General features: G+C 38.5%; 1 protein-coding gene across 2 annotated transcripts in view; it reads left to right on the forward strand.

Annotated features, from left to right (window-relative positions):
- Nucleotides 1-11600, forward strand: part of RNF217 (ring finger protein 217) — a 71145-nt gene extending 59545 nt beyond the window's left edge. For both annotated transcript variants that reach the window (XM_074862422.1, XM_074862423.1), the window contains one exon: nucleotides 1124-11600. In XM_074862422.1, coding sequence (XP_074718523.1) covers nucleotides 1124-1197 — 74 coding nt within the window. In that variant the 3' untranslated portion in view covers nucleotides 1198-11600. The remainder of the gene's footprint in view (nucleotides 1-1123) is intronic.
- Nucleotides 11601-16692: the final 5092 nt, after the last annotated feature.

Genomic DNA, 16692 nt, shown 5'->3' on the forward strand with positions numbered 1-16692 from the left:
TGAGCAACCTGGTGTAGTGGAAAGTGTCCCTGCCCCTGGCAGGGGGGTTGGAACTAGATGATCTTTAAGGCCCATTCCAACCAAAACTATTCTGTGATTCTGTAATTATGCTGGGAAGAGCCCCACTCTTTTGCTTATGTTGAAAATTAAGAGGGTTTTGCAGTAATATAATAATGATAATTACAGTAATACCCAGTATGTCATTGAAGTCCCATCCTAGGTATGGCCAGATAATATGTGATCAAGAGCAGCAGTATGAGCAGTTCCAAAAACACTTGATTATTTATAGGAAAGTTTTGGTTTTAAGGTAAGTACAGCAATATCTTCTGCCAACACAACTGTTAAAGTAGTCTCAGTATCATAGCTGAAAACCATTCTACAACATTTACAAGGCTATTGAACAAAGCAAGGACCCTGGTGACCGTAGTAGTCTTTTGTTATATATTGTTACTGTAGTGGTGTCTGAAAAGGAGATCTTTCACCATTTCAGTCAGCTGGTGGCAAGAGAAAGGGGGATATCCTTCTCATTTGTGTTTGAAAGAGTACCTCTTATGAAAAACTATTTTTCTCTTGACTAAACGGATTTTATTTATTTATTTTTCCTCTTACAGCTTCCTTTCTCTCAAAAGACTTTTAAGAATAAATAGTTCTCTGCCCAGGCAAGAATAAACATTTGGTATTACTTCACAATAGATGAGGATGTTTGTAAAACTAAATAAATTTTTTTTAAAAAGCCATAACATGCTGCCTCTGTTACATACAAAACAGGTTGAAAACTAGTTCAGTTAAATCAGCCTTGGATTTAAATCTAAGAATTACCAAAATGCTTTTAAAAGTTTTAAGTTTGTATCTTCTACAAAACAGCGTGGTTCAGGAATTAATTTATCAGAGATGGAAGTAGGGTTAGCAGGAATTTGTTGTAAAGTAAACAGTGTAGCTTAACTCATTTTTGAAGAGACTGTTGCAGGCTAATAGTTTTTCTGCTTGTCCAAATGCCTTATCTAAATTCTCTTGAGACATGGAAAGCTGCATCTGAATACTCTACATACACTGAAAGAACACAATGCACGCACAAAGGATTGCATTTAATTATGATTTTCTTCTTATTTTCTTCTTTTGACAGGTTTATTTGTGTTTCCTATCTATTGCCTTTGTAAAAAGCAGAGGAAAAGGTCACGGACAGGTATGCCCTGGTAAGGATGGACCTTACTCACCTGAACTGAGCTGGTCCTGCAAGGGCTATACGCGCTTTGTGCAACAGAGCAATACAGTGCTGGTAACAGCATCAAAGCCACCGCCCTGGAAGAAGAATGGGGGATCGATCTCCTGCCATCTTCCCTCAGCCGAAAACACTACTGCAGACCAGAAAGCCACTTTGCTCTGGTGCACTCTGAACAAGATGGGCCCCCTGACTGCTGCTTTTTAAATGTTTGGTTTGTTGGGTTTTTTTAATTATTACTTTGGAGGGGTTTTTTGAGTCTTCTGAACTAGACAATCAAGGTCTGTATTGTAGCCACAACTCTACTACCGATTTGGCCTGTGAAGAAAGCATTTAACTGCTAACATGTGCTCCATTTAACTTCAGTGTCGGCCTTTAAGGGGGAAATGCTTAGAAGTGTTTGAACTCTTACTGTATACTGAGCATACTACTTTTGGTATTAAAAACTACTTCTGTAAATAACTTCCATAACACAGCATTCTGTTCAGCATACCGAAACCCTGTTACATGCCAGAGCACGACAGCTGGTTATCTTCTGAGTCCTGCTAGTGGGCAAGAGTGTAGATTACCACCGCCAAACTGCAGGGCCTCAGAAGGAAATATCCTCAGTATTGAAGCTCTGTGATACTTACAAATATGCTGATTGGTTTCACTTCAGTATTTAATTTATGGCAGTCTATTAATATTGATTGTGGGGTGTGGAGCATTTTGAAACTCTCCCAGTACAGAAAAAATTTGAAGGGTTTAGATAACAAGAAGTGTCAGTGGTCTGTTCCTGTCCCAAGATATCCCTGAAGTGTGTTTGCAGGGAAGCTGGAAACCTGCTCTTCTGTTCTGACTTGGCATAAATACACGTGCTACACTCTAGTTGTGTGAAGATTGACTTGATGAAACTTTATAACCTAAATAGCATGTTTTGTTTGTTAGTTCATTTGTTTGAAGTAGGCTACATAACTCTTAAGAGCATCCACTGATGTCTCATGAGGAAAATCTGTGAATTTGGGTAAGGGGGGAGGGGTCATGAATTCTTAGGAGACCATTTCATTCTTATTCTCTGCTTCCAGTGTTTCTCTTCCTGGGTGTTACAGATCTGAAGAGAATAGCTATCTTTGCTCTTTTTTCCTAACTTCAGAGTACTACTGTTTGCTACCAGACCTCTTTCTCAGCACATCACCACAAGAGCAATGTAATTCAGTGGTAGGAATCAGCTACTGAGAATTTTTTCACTTTCAGTTATAATCAAAATTTATCATACAAATATAACTTTAAAAAATCAGAATAAAATAAATTTGTGTAATCAGAACACTGAAACAAAGGAACTGAATAAGAGAAATATCTGTACTTTAAAAATACAAGCTGATCTTAAAGAAAAGAAGATTGGATTTTTACTGTGAAGGTACTTTCAGTGTGTGTGTTTGAAGATGCATATATATATATATATATTTGCATATATATGGGGAGAGTGGGAAGCAGGGAGGTGGGCAATGTCCTGAAAAGTCCACAGACTTCAAAATTTAGGCCTGCAAATAGCATATCATTTGAGAGGATGTACTTTGCACCACTTTGAAAATTGTTATTAAATCTGAATCTAGTTGTAATTTTTAAGTAAATACTATTCTGCCCCATCAGCAATGCTGTTTTAACATACTCACTTTGGCTTCAAGGCCTCAGTGGAAGAAACTGATGATTTTTGTTTACCTGGAAACACAAGTATCAGCTTACAGTAGTTGGCTAGTATGTTTGGTTTCTGCCAGCTTCTGGTTTTGTTTTCTTGTTTTGTTTTTTTGCTGTTGTTGCAAGAGTGTATACAAGCACACCATAGTGGTCAACAAGTACTTAATATTTCCATTTAAATTTAAGGGCATATTGACCCTGTTGTCCTAATGGTAGAAATAGTACCTTTCTAAGATCTGCAAATTAAGCAGGGAAGCAGTGACATTTAGAAGTAAAGTTCAAAGTCTATTGTCAATGCAAATTCACCTGTTAATTAGATTTCTTCTTTTGTGACACATCAATTTTCTATTTGTGTTCTGTCTGAGGTTGAAAGCTGCCTTAAAATCAGTCTTGGTTTTGAGTGTGTTTTCTGAGGTTATACATATTAGTTGTCTTTGGCTTACTCAGGGATTTTTATTCCTTTCTTTAAATGTCAAATAATGAAGATATTTTTGTATTATTTAGAAAAACCTTCAGACCTCAGAGTGTGAGATATATATAGATAGATTCGGGTTTGCAGTGCAGTCTGTAATTCAGTGTCAAACTATTCCACTTGAGAATATTTTAGTACTTGAGATTATCTGTAATTAACTATACAGTGGATTAATTTTCTTTCTTTTCCTGGTTCTTTGTAAATGTGTGAGAGATTCTTACAGTCTTTGTAGCTGTTTTCACTCTGCCATGTTTGCCACTTTCAGTTTCTGATGGGAGTTTGTAAGATCTGAAATTCAGATGCTAGAATAAAGAGCATAAAAGGGAAGATAATAGATGTGCACTTACGTATATTCAGAAAGCATGTCATTGTGGGTGGAGGAAAAAAAAAACGCATCTCAACTACTACATTGTAATTTCATCTAGGCCATTTTGCTTTTATCAGAACAGATTAAATCAAATGGAAATGGTTCTTCATTTTCTACACATACCAAAACGAGGCATCTTTGACCTTGTAAAGATGAGGGAGTCTAATCTTGCTTTTTCTGTTAAAAAAAAAATTAAAATAATATTTGCTTTTGCTTTTCTGTAGAATAGAAAAAAATTTCAAGAGCCAGGCACAGTAGGGATATGGAAGACTTTTTTTCATCCATATAAAAATATTCCCACTTGAATAGTACAATTTTTCATCAATATTAAATATGAAATCATAGAATGGTTTGGGTTGGAAGGGACTCTTAAAGATCATCTAGTTCCAACCCCCTGCCATGGACAGGGACACCTTCCACTAGATGAGGTTGCTCAGATACTCAAAGCCCCGTCCAATCTGGCCTTGAACAGTTCCAGGGAGGGGGCAACTTCTCTGGGCAACCTGTTCCAGTGTCTCACCACCCTCACAGTAAAGAATTTCTTGCTTACATCTAATCTAAATCTACCCTCTTTCAGTTTAAAACTGTTACCCCTCATTCTATCCCTACACTCCCTGATCAAGAGTCCCTCCCCATCTTTCCTGTGGGCTCCCTTTAAGTACTGGAAGGACACTCTACGGTCTCCCTGGAGCCTTCTCTTCTCCAGGCTGAACAACCCCAACTCTCTCAGCCTGTCCTCTTAAGGGATGTGCTCCAGCCCCCTGATCATCTACATGGCCTCCTCTGGACCTGCTCAAGCAGGTCCATGTTCTTCTTATGTTGGGGGCCCCAGAGCTGGACTCCAGGTGGGGTCTCACGAGAGCAGAGTAGAGGGGGAGAATCGCCTCCCTCCACCTGCTGGCCACATTTCTCTTGATGCAGCCCAGGATATGGTTGGATTTCTGGGCTGCGAGCGCCCATTGCTGACTCATAGTCAGTTTTCCATCCTCTAATACCTCCAAGTCCTTCTCCCCGGGGCTGCTCTCAATCCACTCATCGCCCAGCCTGTATCTGTGCTTGGGATTGCCTCGACTCATGTGCAGGACCCTGCACTTGGCCTTGTTGAACTTCATGAGGTTTGCACAGGCCCACCCCTCCAGCCTGTCCAGGTCCCTCTGGATGGCATCTCCCTTCCCTCCAGTGTGTCGACCGCACCACACAGCTTGGTGTCATCAGGGAAACTTGCTGGGGGTGCACTCAATCCACTGTCCATGTCGCTGACAAAGATGATAAACAGTGTAACATAACCAACTGAAGTATGAGAAGTAGTTTAGTACAAAACTTTATTCAATATAATGTTAGCTTTTAAATAGCTCTTCTCGTATCACAGGAAATCTTGTATACATCAAAGTCATGTCATCTGTTCTACAAGCATTAATATATCATTTTGAAAGAAATGGAATGGACTTTGTAAGGAAATTCAGTGATGGTTTTCTTTCATTTTGTAAATGTGTTTTGTTTTTTGTAACTACTCTGAAGAAACACCAGACTGTTCTACTCCATCTTTATTAGCAGAAAACTTCATGAGGCAGCTGAATTAACCTGCTAAGGCAGATTTCACGCTACTGTATGCTGATCATCGCTGGTTTGCTTTTACCACATTTAATATTTAAGATTATCCTTGTGCAAAGTTGTTGCTCATTGATAACTGTATTCAGACCAGGAAATGCTTAAATCCATTCTACACTAGCCTTCTCTTTCAAGCTTGCCTGAAATGGATTTGCCCACGTGCTCAGGCCTCCTTGCAGGCAAGCAGTCGGAGCTGGTGCCCTCCCAGCAGTGCCGTGCTGTGTGCGCCCCATCCTCCTCCTGCCAGGGAGGGCTGGCTGGGCATGCCAGGCTGGAGGGGGCTGCTCTCCCTTTCTCCACTTTGTTTGCTAAAATAATTAGTTGTATTTTATTAACTGGGTCAAGTTTCAGGCCTGCTCAGCCGTGTGAGTGGCAGGATGGTTCTGACTGCTGTGGCATCTCAGAGCATAGTTAGGTATATTTGCAGAGTTTATCCAGGAGCTTGTGACTGGAAAATAACTGTGCTTTTCCTTGTGTCAATCTATTAGCCAGTGAGAATAAGAAGCTGAGCAGGAATACAAGCGAGAGGCAAAAGTGCAGTTCTGAGTAGCCTCGTTCTGTAGCTGACCCATTGGTTTTAGTTTGATACAAAAGTCTATTGGTCTTCAATTTTTATCTCTATAATAAACAGTATATTTATATCTTTCAGCTGTCATTAAAGTACAGTGCACCTTGAGTGATCTATTACCTTCCTTTGGGGCAGTGCAAATGTGTAAGTAAGGGAGGATTTTGTGTTTGGTTTTGATGTTACTAATGCTGACTTCATAACTTTTCCTGGTATGTTAGGGGTTTTTTAATTTACATCTATTTACTGATTCTGAAAGTGTGATCAACGTGAAGGTTTACTTTATTAAAGACATTAATTTGCAGGGACTATTGCCTATTTAGCTAGAAGGTGTTTTGGATCACCATCAGGTATTATTTTTAGTCAAGGGGCTTTCTGTTCTTCCAAAGACTGCCATAGTTTGTGTGATGTTAAATGGTGTGTAGGTAGGGCAGTAATTCAGTCAGAGGATACAAATTCTCCAGCGATTGAATGGTTTCTCTTGCCAGTTAGATCTGAGAAACTGTTTAATATTCAACGGCCAAATAGTTTGCCATGCAGGCTCTGAGTTTTTTAAAACTTAGTTGTGGTGTTTTGTTTCTTGAGCAAACCTTGCACCGTTCATAATTCTTGGTATAATAATTATGTAGGTCCACACTGTGGATAAGAACCATGGATAACTCTCACTTCTATAATCTGTGTTAGATATCTGATTTTGCTGATGGAAAGAATCCTACCTGAGGAAACTATTAGAGAGATGATTTCTTAATTTCCTTTAATTTTGCAGCTTTATAGTTGCAGTGGGTCAGCTCCATTCCTGACATCAGTCATAGTCCCATGAAACCAGAGGAGCCATAATTGTTTTCAGGCCAGTATGGAATTCGGTTGCAAATACTTTGATAAAAATATCTGGAATCCCGTTGATAGCCGTTGTGCAGCAATTTGAAAATCTGGTTCGCTTCTGAAGAAGCGCAAGCTGCTATGTAGCCAGTCCTTTCACTTGCAGAGTTTACTGAGAGCATGGAGTAGGGAAGAATTCCCAAATGATGTTCTTACTAAAGCAAATTGTCAGGGGAAGGAATAATATCTTTTAGTATAAGAGACCTTCGTAATGATTTGAGTCACTAATAAAGTTAGAAATAACATCCATGGACAGTGTTAAATAACATATCTTAAAATTCTACTTTCTTCAGTGTAGCAGATATTAGCACAGTGAAAGAATTGGAATTATAGCTGCTCAGTATTTTTCAGACTTAACACATAAACTTGAAAAAGAGGGCATACAACATTTAAAAGTTATGTTGCTGATGTATTTGGTGACTTGTCTTGCTACTGTTATATGAAAAACCAGCTGAGCCTTGATTCACCTGCAAGACTAGCAGTGTTTTCACTTAAGTACTGCTCAAGCTATAACACAACACCCCCAAACATTTTTCTTAATAAAGCTAACAAATGCTGCTTGTTGCAGTTACACAGGACTGTAGCTTCCTGGCTGATTCTTCCTTATCTTTCTGTGCATAAGAACTCAGGATCTATACGTTCTCTGTCCAGTAAGGAATGGAGTGCTCGTGTCAGGTAACTAATCACTGATGCTTCTCTTAACCTGACAGTGAAATACCGTAAGGTAGGGAAATGGAAACTGGTCTTAGAGTGCATGCTCTGATTTCAAAGGCAAAAATGTGTAATAAGCTTTAATTACTTAGTCCCTAGTAAAAAATAAATACATAAATTTCTAAGCGTAATTTCAGCTGTTTATTTCTAAGTCTATGTTTTTCTTAAAAAAAAAGAGTAGCTATAATAGCAAATAGTTTGTTAAACAATGCATATTGTACAGAAGAATACCTTTTTGGAGCTTATTTGGCTTGTCAAAACTTGAAAAATTTGAAGTGTTTTGGATGGATCAAAGTCAGAAGAGGAGAAATTTATTATTTAAAAATATTTGATTTTTTTTAGCATAAACATGAGTTTTGCACATACCTGCTTAAACACAGTTGCATGCTAACCCCATTCAGTGTTCATCTTGTTGAAAATTTGTCAGACTGAAAACAGTATTGTTGAAATTTTAACCTGCTGTCGCTGAGCATGATGTTACTAATACAGTGCCACATTTTCCTCATTTTTAGAAGGAAAATCTACTTACAGAATCCAAACAAGCTGTTCAGATATTTTAAACCTGTCCTGTAAAAGTGCTGATGCAGTCAAGAAACATTTTCATGCCTTATGCAAGCTCTGGATAAGCAGATGGATTCAGTCTTCAGTCATGGACTATCTTTTTGCATAAAAAATGCACTCTTAAGAGTTCTTCCTATCAATTTACATTCTGCTGCTTCGTGTCCAGAAATTGCAAGGACAGGGATAGACTTACATTTCACTGTGTTTACCATCTCACAATAAAATGTTTACCATATTTCCATTTGTTATACACTCTTATTTCTAATACTCTCATTTTCCTTCCAAATTTCATAATTTGAAAGTGACTTGTGAAAATGGCTGAAGATAAAATCAGAGCTGGAAAATGTGATCTCATAAGAAGTTGTTCCAGTAATGTTTTGTTGAGCTGTACCAGCGAAAGGTTAATTTTGTTGTATTTAAATTACTGAAATGCAGAATGCTGAAATCTGTTTTTCTTCAGGGCTTTTAATTTTGCATTTTTTTAAATGTAATTAAAAAGCACAGTTGTCTTTGTTACATAACTAACCATCTGAGTCCAAATAACTTTTTAAGGTATTTGTTAATTCTTGTGACTGTGGTAGAGATGAGAATAATAGGTGCTGAGAAAAAGAAAACATGATCTCTGAAGAGGCTGTCCAAGCTGAACCATGATAATTCAATGAGAAACCTTCCTCTGCCCCATGTCTTTTCTTTTATATATTTTAAGGTGAAGAATTCCATTTTAAAATAGGGTTCATTTGACTGGCAGGAGGTAAGGGTAGTGAGACAATAGATCACATCCTTTTTAGCGTACAGGCTGCTGACCAAAACACCGCGGATTCATTAAGAAAGCAATTTCTAACTCCACATTTGGGCTACATACAAACTAGATGCATCAGCGATTAGAACTTCCTGTAGTATATTTATTTGATGACTAAGAAGTTATAAAAACTGGAGGTTGGCAATACCCGTACTATCAACGCTTGAATTCCAGTATTCAGTGTGTTTTGTATAATGAGGACTTTTAAATGTGTAAGTGCCTTATTGCTTGAAACAAATGAAAGGTGTTTGTTCCCCTCCATAGAGCAATATGGGAATTTCTGTTCCATGGACTCCTACAGACATGTTAAGCCAAAGTAACCAATACTGGTTTGCTCAGAAAGTTGAAAAATGTTATGTTAGTGATGAAGTTATCTTTTTACAAATTATAAAAATAATCTGGCATGCCTATTTTAATTCTGATTATCTCGTTTCTGAGTTTTTTAACTTGCTGTTCACCCCCCCTGCCCCATCTCCCTTCAGACTTCTGCAGAAATGCATCTTACATTGTTGTCGTCTTTGGTCTTCCAGCATAACCAGCTAGGAGTTTTCAACGTTTCTTTCACTTAAAAAAATGCAACTTTTTGTGGAAGAGAATTCAGCTGAAGTTAGGTTAGACCACAACCTGTGTTATGTGTACCTTCAAACTCCAGGGCTCAAACGGGACGTGTTCCGCACTAATTAATGAAGATGGAAATAGCGAGAAACGTGGTGCACGGAGGTGCACTGTAGCTAGGTTGGGACTTAAAGCAGTTTAACAGCATTTCAGATGTACCCAACTTGAACTAACATATCCTGTTAATATAAGTTGGTAATTCCCCTGGGGTGGGTATTTTGATGGACTAAACCATCAAACAAGCTTCGTGGAACAGCTCTGGGATCTCTGCCCAGCCCTTATTGCATGGTGGGAGGTATGATCTGAAAAAGTAGTATTTGTTGTACCATCTTCAGATAGTTTCAAAATGGATACCGTAGGATTTTTTTCTTCTTCTGGGATTACTTCCTTCTTCCCAGAAGACAGTGGAATTTTGCCTTTTATGATCTTGATTTTCTAAAGGAAACTGTATTTTCTTACTAACATTGCTCCCATTTTTGACCATCTATTGGAAGTCAGGTGCCAAGAAAAAAGCTACTTTTCTAAAATTATCTTGAATTATATGAACTTCTGATAGAAATTATCCTTTAAAAAATATTGAAGTTATAAAAAGGTAATTATCAGAAGGAAATTGAGTTAATAATGGAGGGGCAAGAAGAAAAATTATGCTTAGAAGGTCTATCTCCTGTAGATTCATGATCATAAAATGGTTTTACTTTCCTCCACTACGAATTTGTGAAAGAAGGAAAAGAGGGAGAAATTAAGATGAGAAGAGTATCTCTTGGAACCTTTTATTCTTTTGAAGTTTTTCAGAACAGTAGGAGAGGCTTTTTTTTCCCCTGGAGTTCTTAATTGGTAATACAGCTGTCACTTGCAGTGTTATTTCTTCAGGAAGCATCACACACAAGTGTTTAATCAGGATTCAACTTGCATATCTGAAGGTTTTGGTGGTAGGGAATTTGATTTAGAACAATACTGCAATAAAATTATAAGTGAATTATCACTCTTACAGATTTCTTAATAACTTCTGTTTCAGTATTATCTCTGCTTTTTAGGCATTAACTAAGTCATTCTGTAACCCATTGAATAGGAGGCATCGTGTATCAAAATACTTCTTCAATCTTAGGAGTTACTGTTTATTTTAAAATGTTATTTCCTTAAATGAAATTCTTTTCTCTTACAACCAGCAGGCACACAACCAAAATGCTGATAAGGTTTTTCCATTATCTTTCTCCCGCATTTAGCTGGTAACTGTATTTTTTTGTTGCATAGTATTGCAACAATGGTCTTCATGCTGTAATAACTTGACAAATACTTGGTAGTCTTGGGCAATATTTTTACAAATAATCCATCTTCAAGTTGGTATTGTAAATGTACACCAATAATCACTGTTGAGTGTGTTACCTTTGTGGCTGCTTTAGTTTGTGTCAATGTTTTGTAAGGATTATTTCTTGCTACCCTCTTCAGAGTGCCTTTTAATTTAGGAGGTCTAGAGATGGTTCACTGAAGTCTTCTGTTGAATCTACCATAGTAATGTCTGACTTTTAAATTTGTCCTGATGAATGTATAACTAAAATCCTGTTCTTTAAAAAGCTATAGTAGACACAGGTTGTATATGCACATGTACATGCATGGATACAAGGGAAGGTGTTCTGCCAATGTTTGTCCTGCTGGACAGGACCTTTTGAAAGTAAGTGAATTTTTTAACAGTTTTATTTTCAAAATGTTACCTCACTAGTATTCAGTAGTAGGTATGTCTCTGTACTGCTTCACTTTGCTAAAAACAATCACAATCATGGTAGGCAGTTTAATTTAAAAGACTGTGATGAATCTGATGTCCATACTGAGAGTGAAGTTCGTAAGTCAAAACTTACGGTACTTTGTTTAAAGGCATTCCTTTCACTTACACTGATATCCCAAGCCCCTGTTACCAACAGACTGAAAAAGTGCTTCCCCATGATGAAATGGAAGAATGTAAAGTAGCATTTGAATGCACTTCACCTGTCTTAGAATCAATATTCAGAAATGGGGGGGTGGATTTAATGAATTGTGGGAAGACATATATTGTAGTTTGTTCACTTGCACACAAGGGGTTTTACGATGTCATCTAGTAACGTCTACCTAATAAAGTTTTAAAAAAGAAAAATAAAACTTGTCTGCATGTTTAACTCTTTCTGCAAAAAATTGTATGCATGAATGATAGTTGACCAGCTCCAAGGAGTCTTGCTTAAATCTGTAATATTTCTTATGATATCTTGTGTAATCCTACATAATGATTCTTATGTAATCCTACAAAAATTCCACTGAATTATGTAAATTTCAGAATATTTCTGTTAACAAACACTGTATTACAGTCACTTTAGTCTTTCACTACTTTAACATTGAAAATGAAACCAGAGGTAGAAAGCCAGTTTATTATGATGAATATTGTTATGTAAAATACTCCCTGCCCTGTGATGGCATCTCTGGGCTACTGCTTTCATTTTTTAAAAGCATCTTAATATGCAACACAAAATTTTACCTTGTCATGAAATGTTAAAATTTTAGCTTAAAATAACCCAATACAAAATGAGGAGAAAATATGCTAGAATCCAACTTTCCCATTCCCTTGTTAGGACTACTTCCTAAAGCTCCATCTCCTTCAAAGGCAGTTTTTAGAGAAGGCAGTCTGTAGCTGTGAACTTGAAATATGTAATCCATTAATTGAACCAGGTGCCTCTCTCTGGAAAGGAACTGTTTTCGGTTTCCACACTTGATGAACTGACAATATTGATGGAATGTGTTGTCTGATGTGTTGGGAGTTTTAAACACTATGCCTAATGATGAAATTGCATTTGCATGTTCATGCACAGGCAGACAAGGTAGTATGCTTCTCTACAGTCTGTTTCTGTAGGAAATAAAGCTGAAAAACAATTCACTGCAGTGAAATACACAGCAAAACTCTTGAGGCCGGTGCTAGATGCCTCTGGCCAAGGACAGTCTTTCAGCCCTCTCCTCAGCCCCCTTCAAAACAGTCAAGATTTGCAACCAAATGTCAAGGGCATCATACCAGAGGTTCCTTATCTGCAGGAATTCTAGCATGCGGTCTGCAGCAGTGGAAGGATGGTAAGGAGGACAAAGAAATTGATATCCCTAGAGCTGAAACTGAAATTAAAGGCTAACTTCTCACTTGCAATCTCATACTGTTTGACAAAAGACAGAAAAGCAGAGTTTGATTATAAAGATGTTATTTCTCTAAGTAAAGGACTAATGTGCTCCACAGAGATTTCAGATATGCAACTGTGATTTTTAGATGCTTCCCTTCAGATGATTGACATGTGCTTTTGTGGGTACTTGAAATAGTGATTATAGGAAATAAAGATAGGTGTTTTCCCATAATCATTAATGCATTTCTGCCTGCTTATAAGAAATTACATTTAACTATTAATAATTAAAACTAATTAACATTCCAAGAATTTTGAATTAATATTTGAATTTCTCATGCATTTGTTTAGTAGTTTGTCTTCAGCAGCAAAACAAGGCGCCAATATGTTGGAATGTGTGATACGTGAAATACTGGCTAATGAGAACAGAATTAGAATTAGCAGCCACATGGGTAAAGCTGTCATGCTTTTGAAAAGTTGATACAGTTTTTATGGAGTCTTGCCTTAGCAACCACAAAGTTTATTTGGCAGGTCAGCGAGTCATCTTGTTTACATACTTTATTTGAGTTTCTAGAAATCTTTGTTGGAATTCCTTGCAATAGTCTCAAATGAAACTAATTAGGTATGGGGTAAGAAAGAGGATCTCACATGGACAGCTTGGACATCTTATGGTCAGAAGATACAAAAGAGTTGGAGTAGCTTTTGCTGTGAAGGGAGGATGTCGGTTGAACTGTGCAGAGACCTGTGCTTGGACTTCGCTCTTGAATGTAATTGCAATGATGTGAAGAAAAAGGTAAACAATGGGGTAACAAAAGATGTTGATGATGGAGAGTTACACAGGACAGTAAAGATGAGACCTAGTAACAATAATCGAATGAATGCTTTTTGGACAACAAACAAGAAAATAAGAGGAAAGCTCTTCAGTATGGGAATGATATGACTGATACTTAATGGTTATCATGTTTGTTATAAAGGTCTTAATATTTGAGTGATGCAGAAAAGACAAAATAGTGACCGAGCGGGAGCCATAGCAAAAAAAAAAGGGGGAATCTTCATGTGAACAGTGAAAGACTGGTAGAATTTCCTGCTGAAGGATATTGTAGATGCTGAGGGGTGAAGTGGAAAATAAAGCAGTTCAGAGGAGAGAAATCTGTGGTAAGTCACCAAATGTATAGATAGATAACCTGTTTGGCTCAGGAGGTCCTTGAGTCAAAAACATTTGGAGGCCTGGACAGTAGTAGATGGTAGTATTTGTTTGCCGTATCTTGCATCCTTCCCCAGACATCTGGTTTTGCTTATGGTCAGAGAGAGGATATTGGGCTCTCTGAATTATCATTCTGTCCCAGTATTTCTAGGTTGTCCTCTTTTTCTTCTTGTATTGAAGGTTGCTAGGTAGTGAGAATGTTGTAGCAGATCCTAGCGGTGATCCATTGGGGATGGTGGGGAAGTGGCCTCTCCCATCCTACTTGGCTGTGGAAAACACTTCTCAGGTGGAGATGCTGGAAGGTAAGATACGGATTTGCAAAGCTGAGACACAGTGCAAGCCTGTCCACTTTGTAGTGCGCTATTCTCACCATCACTTAATTTTGTTCCACCTGATCTGAGCAGTGTTCTTGCATCAGCCTTATTTCTACCTAACTTGTCCACTTACCATCTTTTGGATGCACTCACAGTCATGTCAACCTTTCCCAGGCAGTTTTTCCTCTTAACACTTCCACTACTAGAATATTGAAGTGATCTGAAGCTAAATTTTGTTTTCACAACCCTGTAAGAGTGATGGACGCATCTAAGTCCATGTTCTGTGATGGCCCAGAGCTCATTTCCTTGACCAACTTGGACATACATAAATATTGCTTCTCTAGAAACATTTCTTTCTATAAATGTGACAGCTGCATTTTTAGGTGCCTGTTGCCCACTTTTGTCTGCCTTCTATCTCATCAATCTCATTTTATTTTGTAAATAATGGTTTCTATTTTGTTCTCTTTCATGCTAAAAAATGCTGGACAGTTTCCAAAATCTCCTAGCAGATAGGAGGAAAAGAGCAGTAAATCAAAATAAAATTGTAAAGCTAGTTAAGCCTGAAGAGCAGCATTGTGTGATTAAATAGGACTCTGCTAGTGATTCCCCTGACGATAATTGTACACTTGTGCACTCCTCATTTTCTGATTTTTTTCATTTGGGGTTTTTTTAGCATGTGTATGATACATCTAAAGAGTTGGCAACATGCTCGTTTTGGGTGAGGTTTTTTTTGCTTTGGATTTGTTTTGTTGGGTGTTTTTTTGGTTGTTGTGTTTTTGGGTTTTTTTAAGGAATCCATATGCATCTGTTGGATGGTGAGGGGTGGCTTGAGACTGAAGCCTCTCTGAGGATGGATGCCCATCGTGATGCACTGCTTCCCGAGTCACAGTCCCAGCAGCACAGCACAGTCTAATGAATAAAGAACCATTTCAGTGTCCACACTGGGCATCCAAGGCACGGTGGTCTTCACCTGCAGGGGCAGGAACACGGCCCATTCTAGCAGCAGCTGCAGAGGGCAGGACAGAGCTGGGCTTGCCAACAGAGACTGCCGTGAGGGCCGGCCAGTCGCACAGCACAGTGCCCTTGGCACGCAAAGGAGCTGACTGGGCTAATGGCTTCTCTCCTAGGGTGTACACACCATCGAGGTGATTGTCCTCAGCCATCCTGTGCCTGCCCCTTCCCACTTAAAAACTGCCATGTAGATTCTCTTCTAACTCCTATCTTATCAAATAAAAGTAATGGCAGGCTCAAGTCCTCGGTGCATCACACCAAAATACTTTGCGGAGCAGAAAATGTTTGGGAGAGGAAGCTGCAGGGAGGGCAGCATGTCTCTGTGAGCCCTGCGGTGTGGCAGCACCCTCTGCCTGACCTCAGCTCCTGGCTTCTCACTGCAGCTCTCCCCAAGCCTTTATGGTCTTAACTTTTTTTATTTTCAAGCAGCGTCTACTTTAACCTTTAGTTTGACCATGTGTTTATTATTTATTAAAAATACTTTCAAAAACGTGGCTTCAGCTTAACTTCATCTGACTTTTATGAGGTGATGGACAAGTCCAAACTAATAATAAACAGGTAGTGGCAAACCTTAGCCAAATCAAACAAACATTAATTCAGCAAAGCTTTCCAGTAACACCTTCAATGTTTTGGACCTTCAGTGTCTGCTGGTGCCTTTTTCTCAAATTCTTTTACAATATGCGCTCTATGTCACCACTCCCCTTATGATGTTATTTTTAAAAAACAGGTTACTTAGATTACAGGCAGCCTATAGCTTTCATTTAATTGTGATTTATTTATTCATTGTAATCTTGAATTAGCTATTTTGCATCTTTGGACCTGAGAGTGTAGTGATGTTATCTTTCTTGTAGCAGCGAAAGGAGACAAGCTAGAGAAAGGCTGACTTTTCGTCTCCCACAAATGAGCATTCAAGGACTGAACATGACTGTCAGAATTGTACTTCATAAAAACCAACCTTCGTGAGGACCCCTTGTCAGCCTGATCAGCGATAAATGGAGCAGCTGTCTCTGCCAAAGATGTTCATTCAGTTGACAGCCTGGCAGATGAGGAGTGCTCCAGAAAAGGTGGCTGGATGTGAGCTGCAGTAATTGCTTTGGTTGTGACAACCAGTCCTGAGCTGCTACTTGAGGGGTAAGTGTGGGTTATGTGCATGGGAACTCCATCAGGTCCCAGTGCCCAGGACTTGGTGTGCGTAGCATGCTTGCTCCCCCCGAGCAGTCGGTCCATTCAAGTCGTAACAGAGCTCTGCACATCCCGGTCTTGCTATTGGACGATGGTATGGGACCCACTCCTGTCAATACACATAAATGTAATGTATTAGCAAGTATCATATTTTGGATGGTCATCTTTTCAGAGCACTATCTAGGCATGAAAAAAAGCGCATTCTTCAGCGTAGAGTTTCTCTGTCTACTGTAAAGTCAGATAACAAACATGTCCTAAGCTAAGACACATAGATTTTTAGAACACATTTACATGATTCAGTTTATGGTGCATATGCATGATCACACTACTATGGTGTGAAAGCTTTTGCTCTTTTTAAAAAATATATATGTAATATGTAACAATAATTT

This window comes from Strix uralensis, chromosome 3 (assembly GCF_047716275.1).
Source record: "Strix uralensis isolate ZFMK-TIS-50842 chromosome 3, bStrUra1, whole genome shotgun sequence".
NCBI classification, from domain to species: Eukaryota; Metazoa; Chordata; class Aves; order Strigiformes; family Strigidae; genus Strix; species Strix uralensis.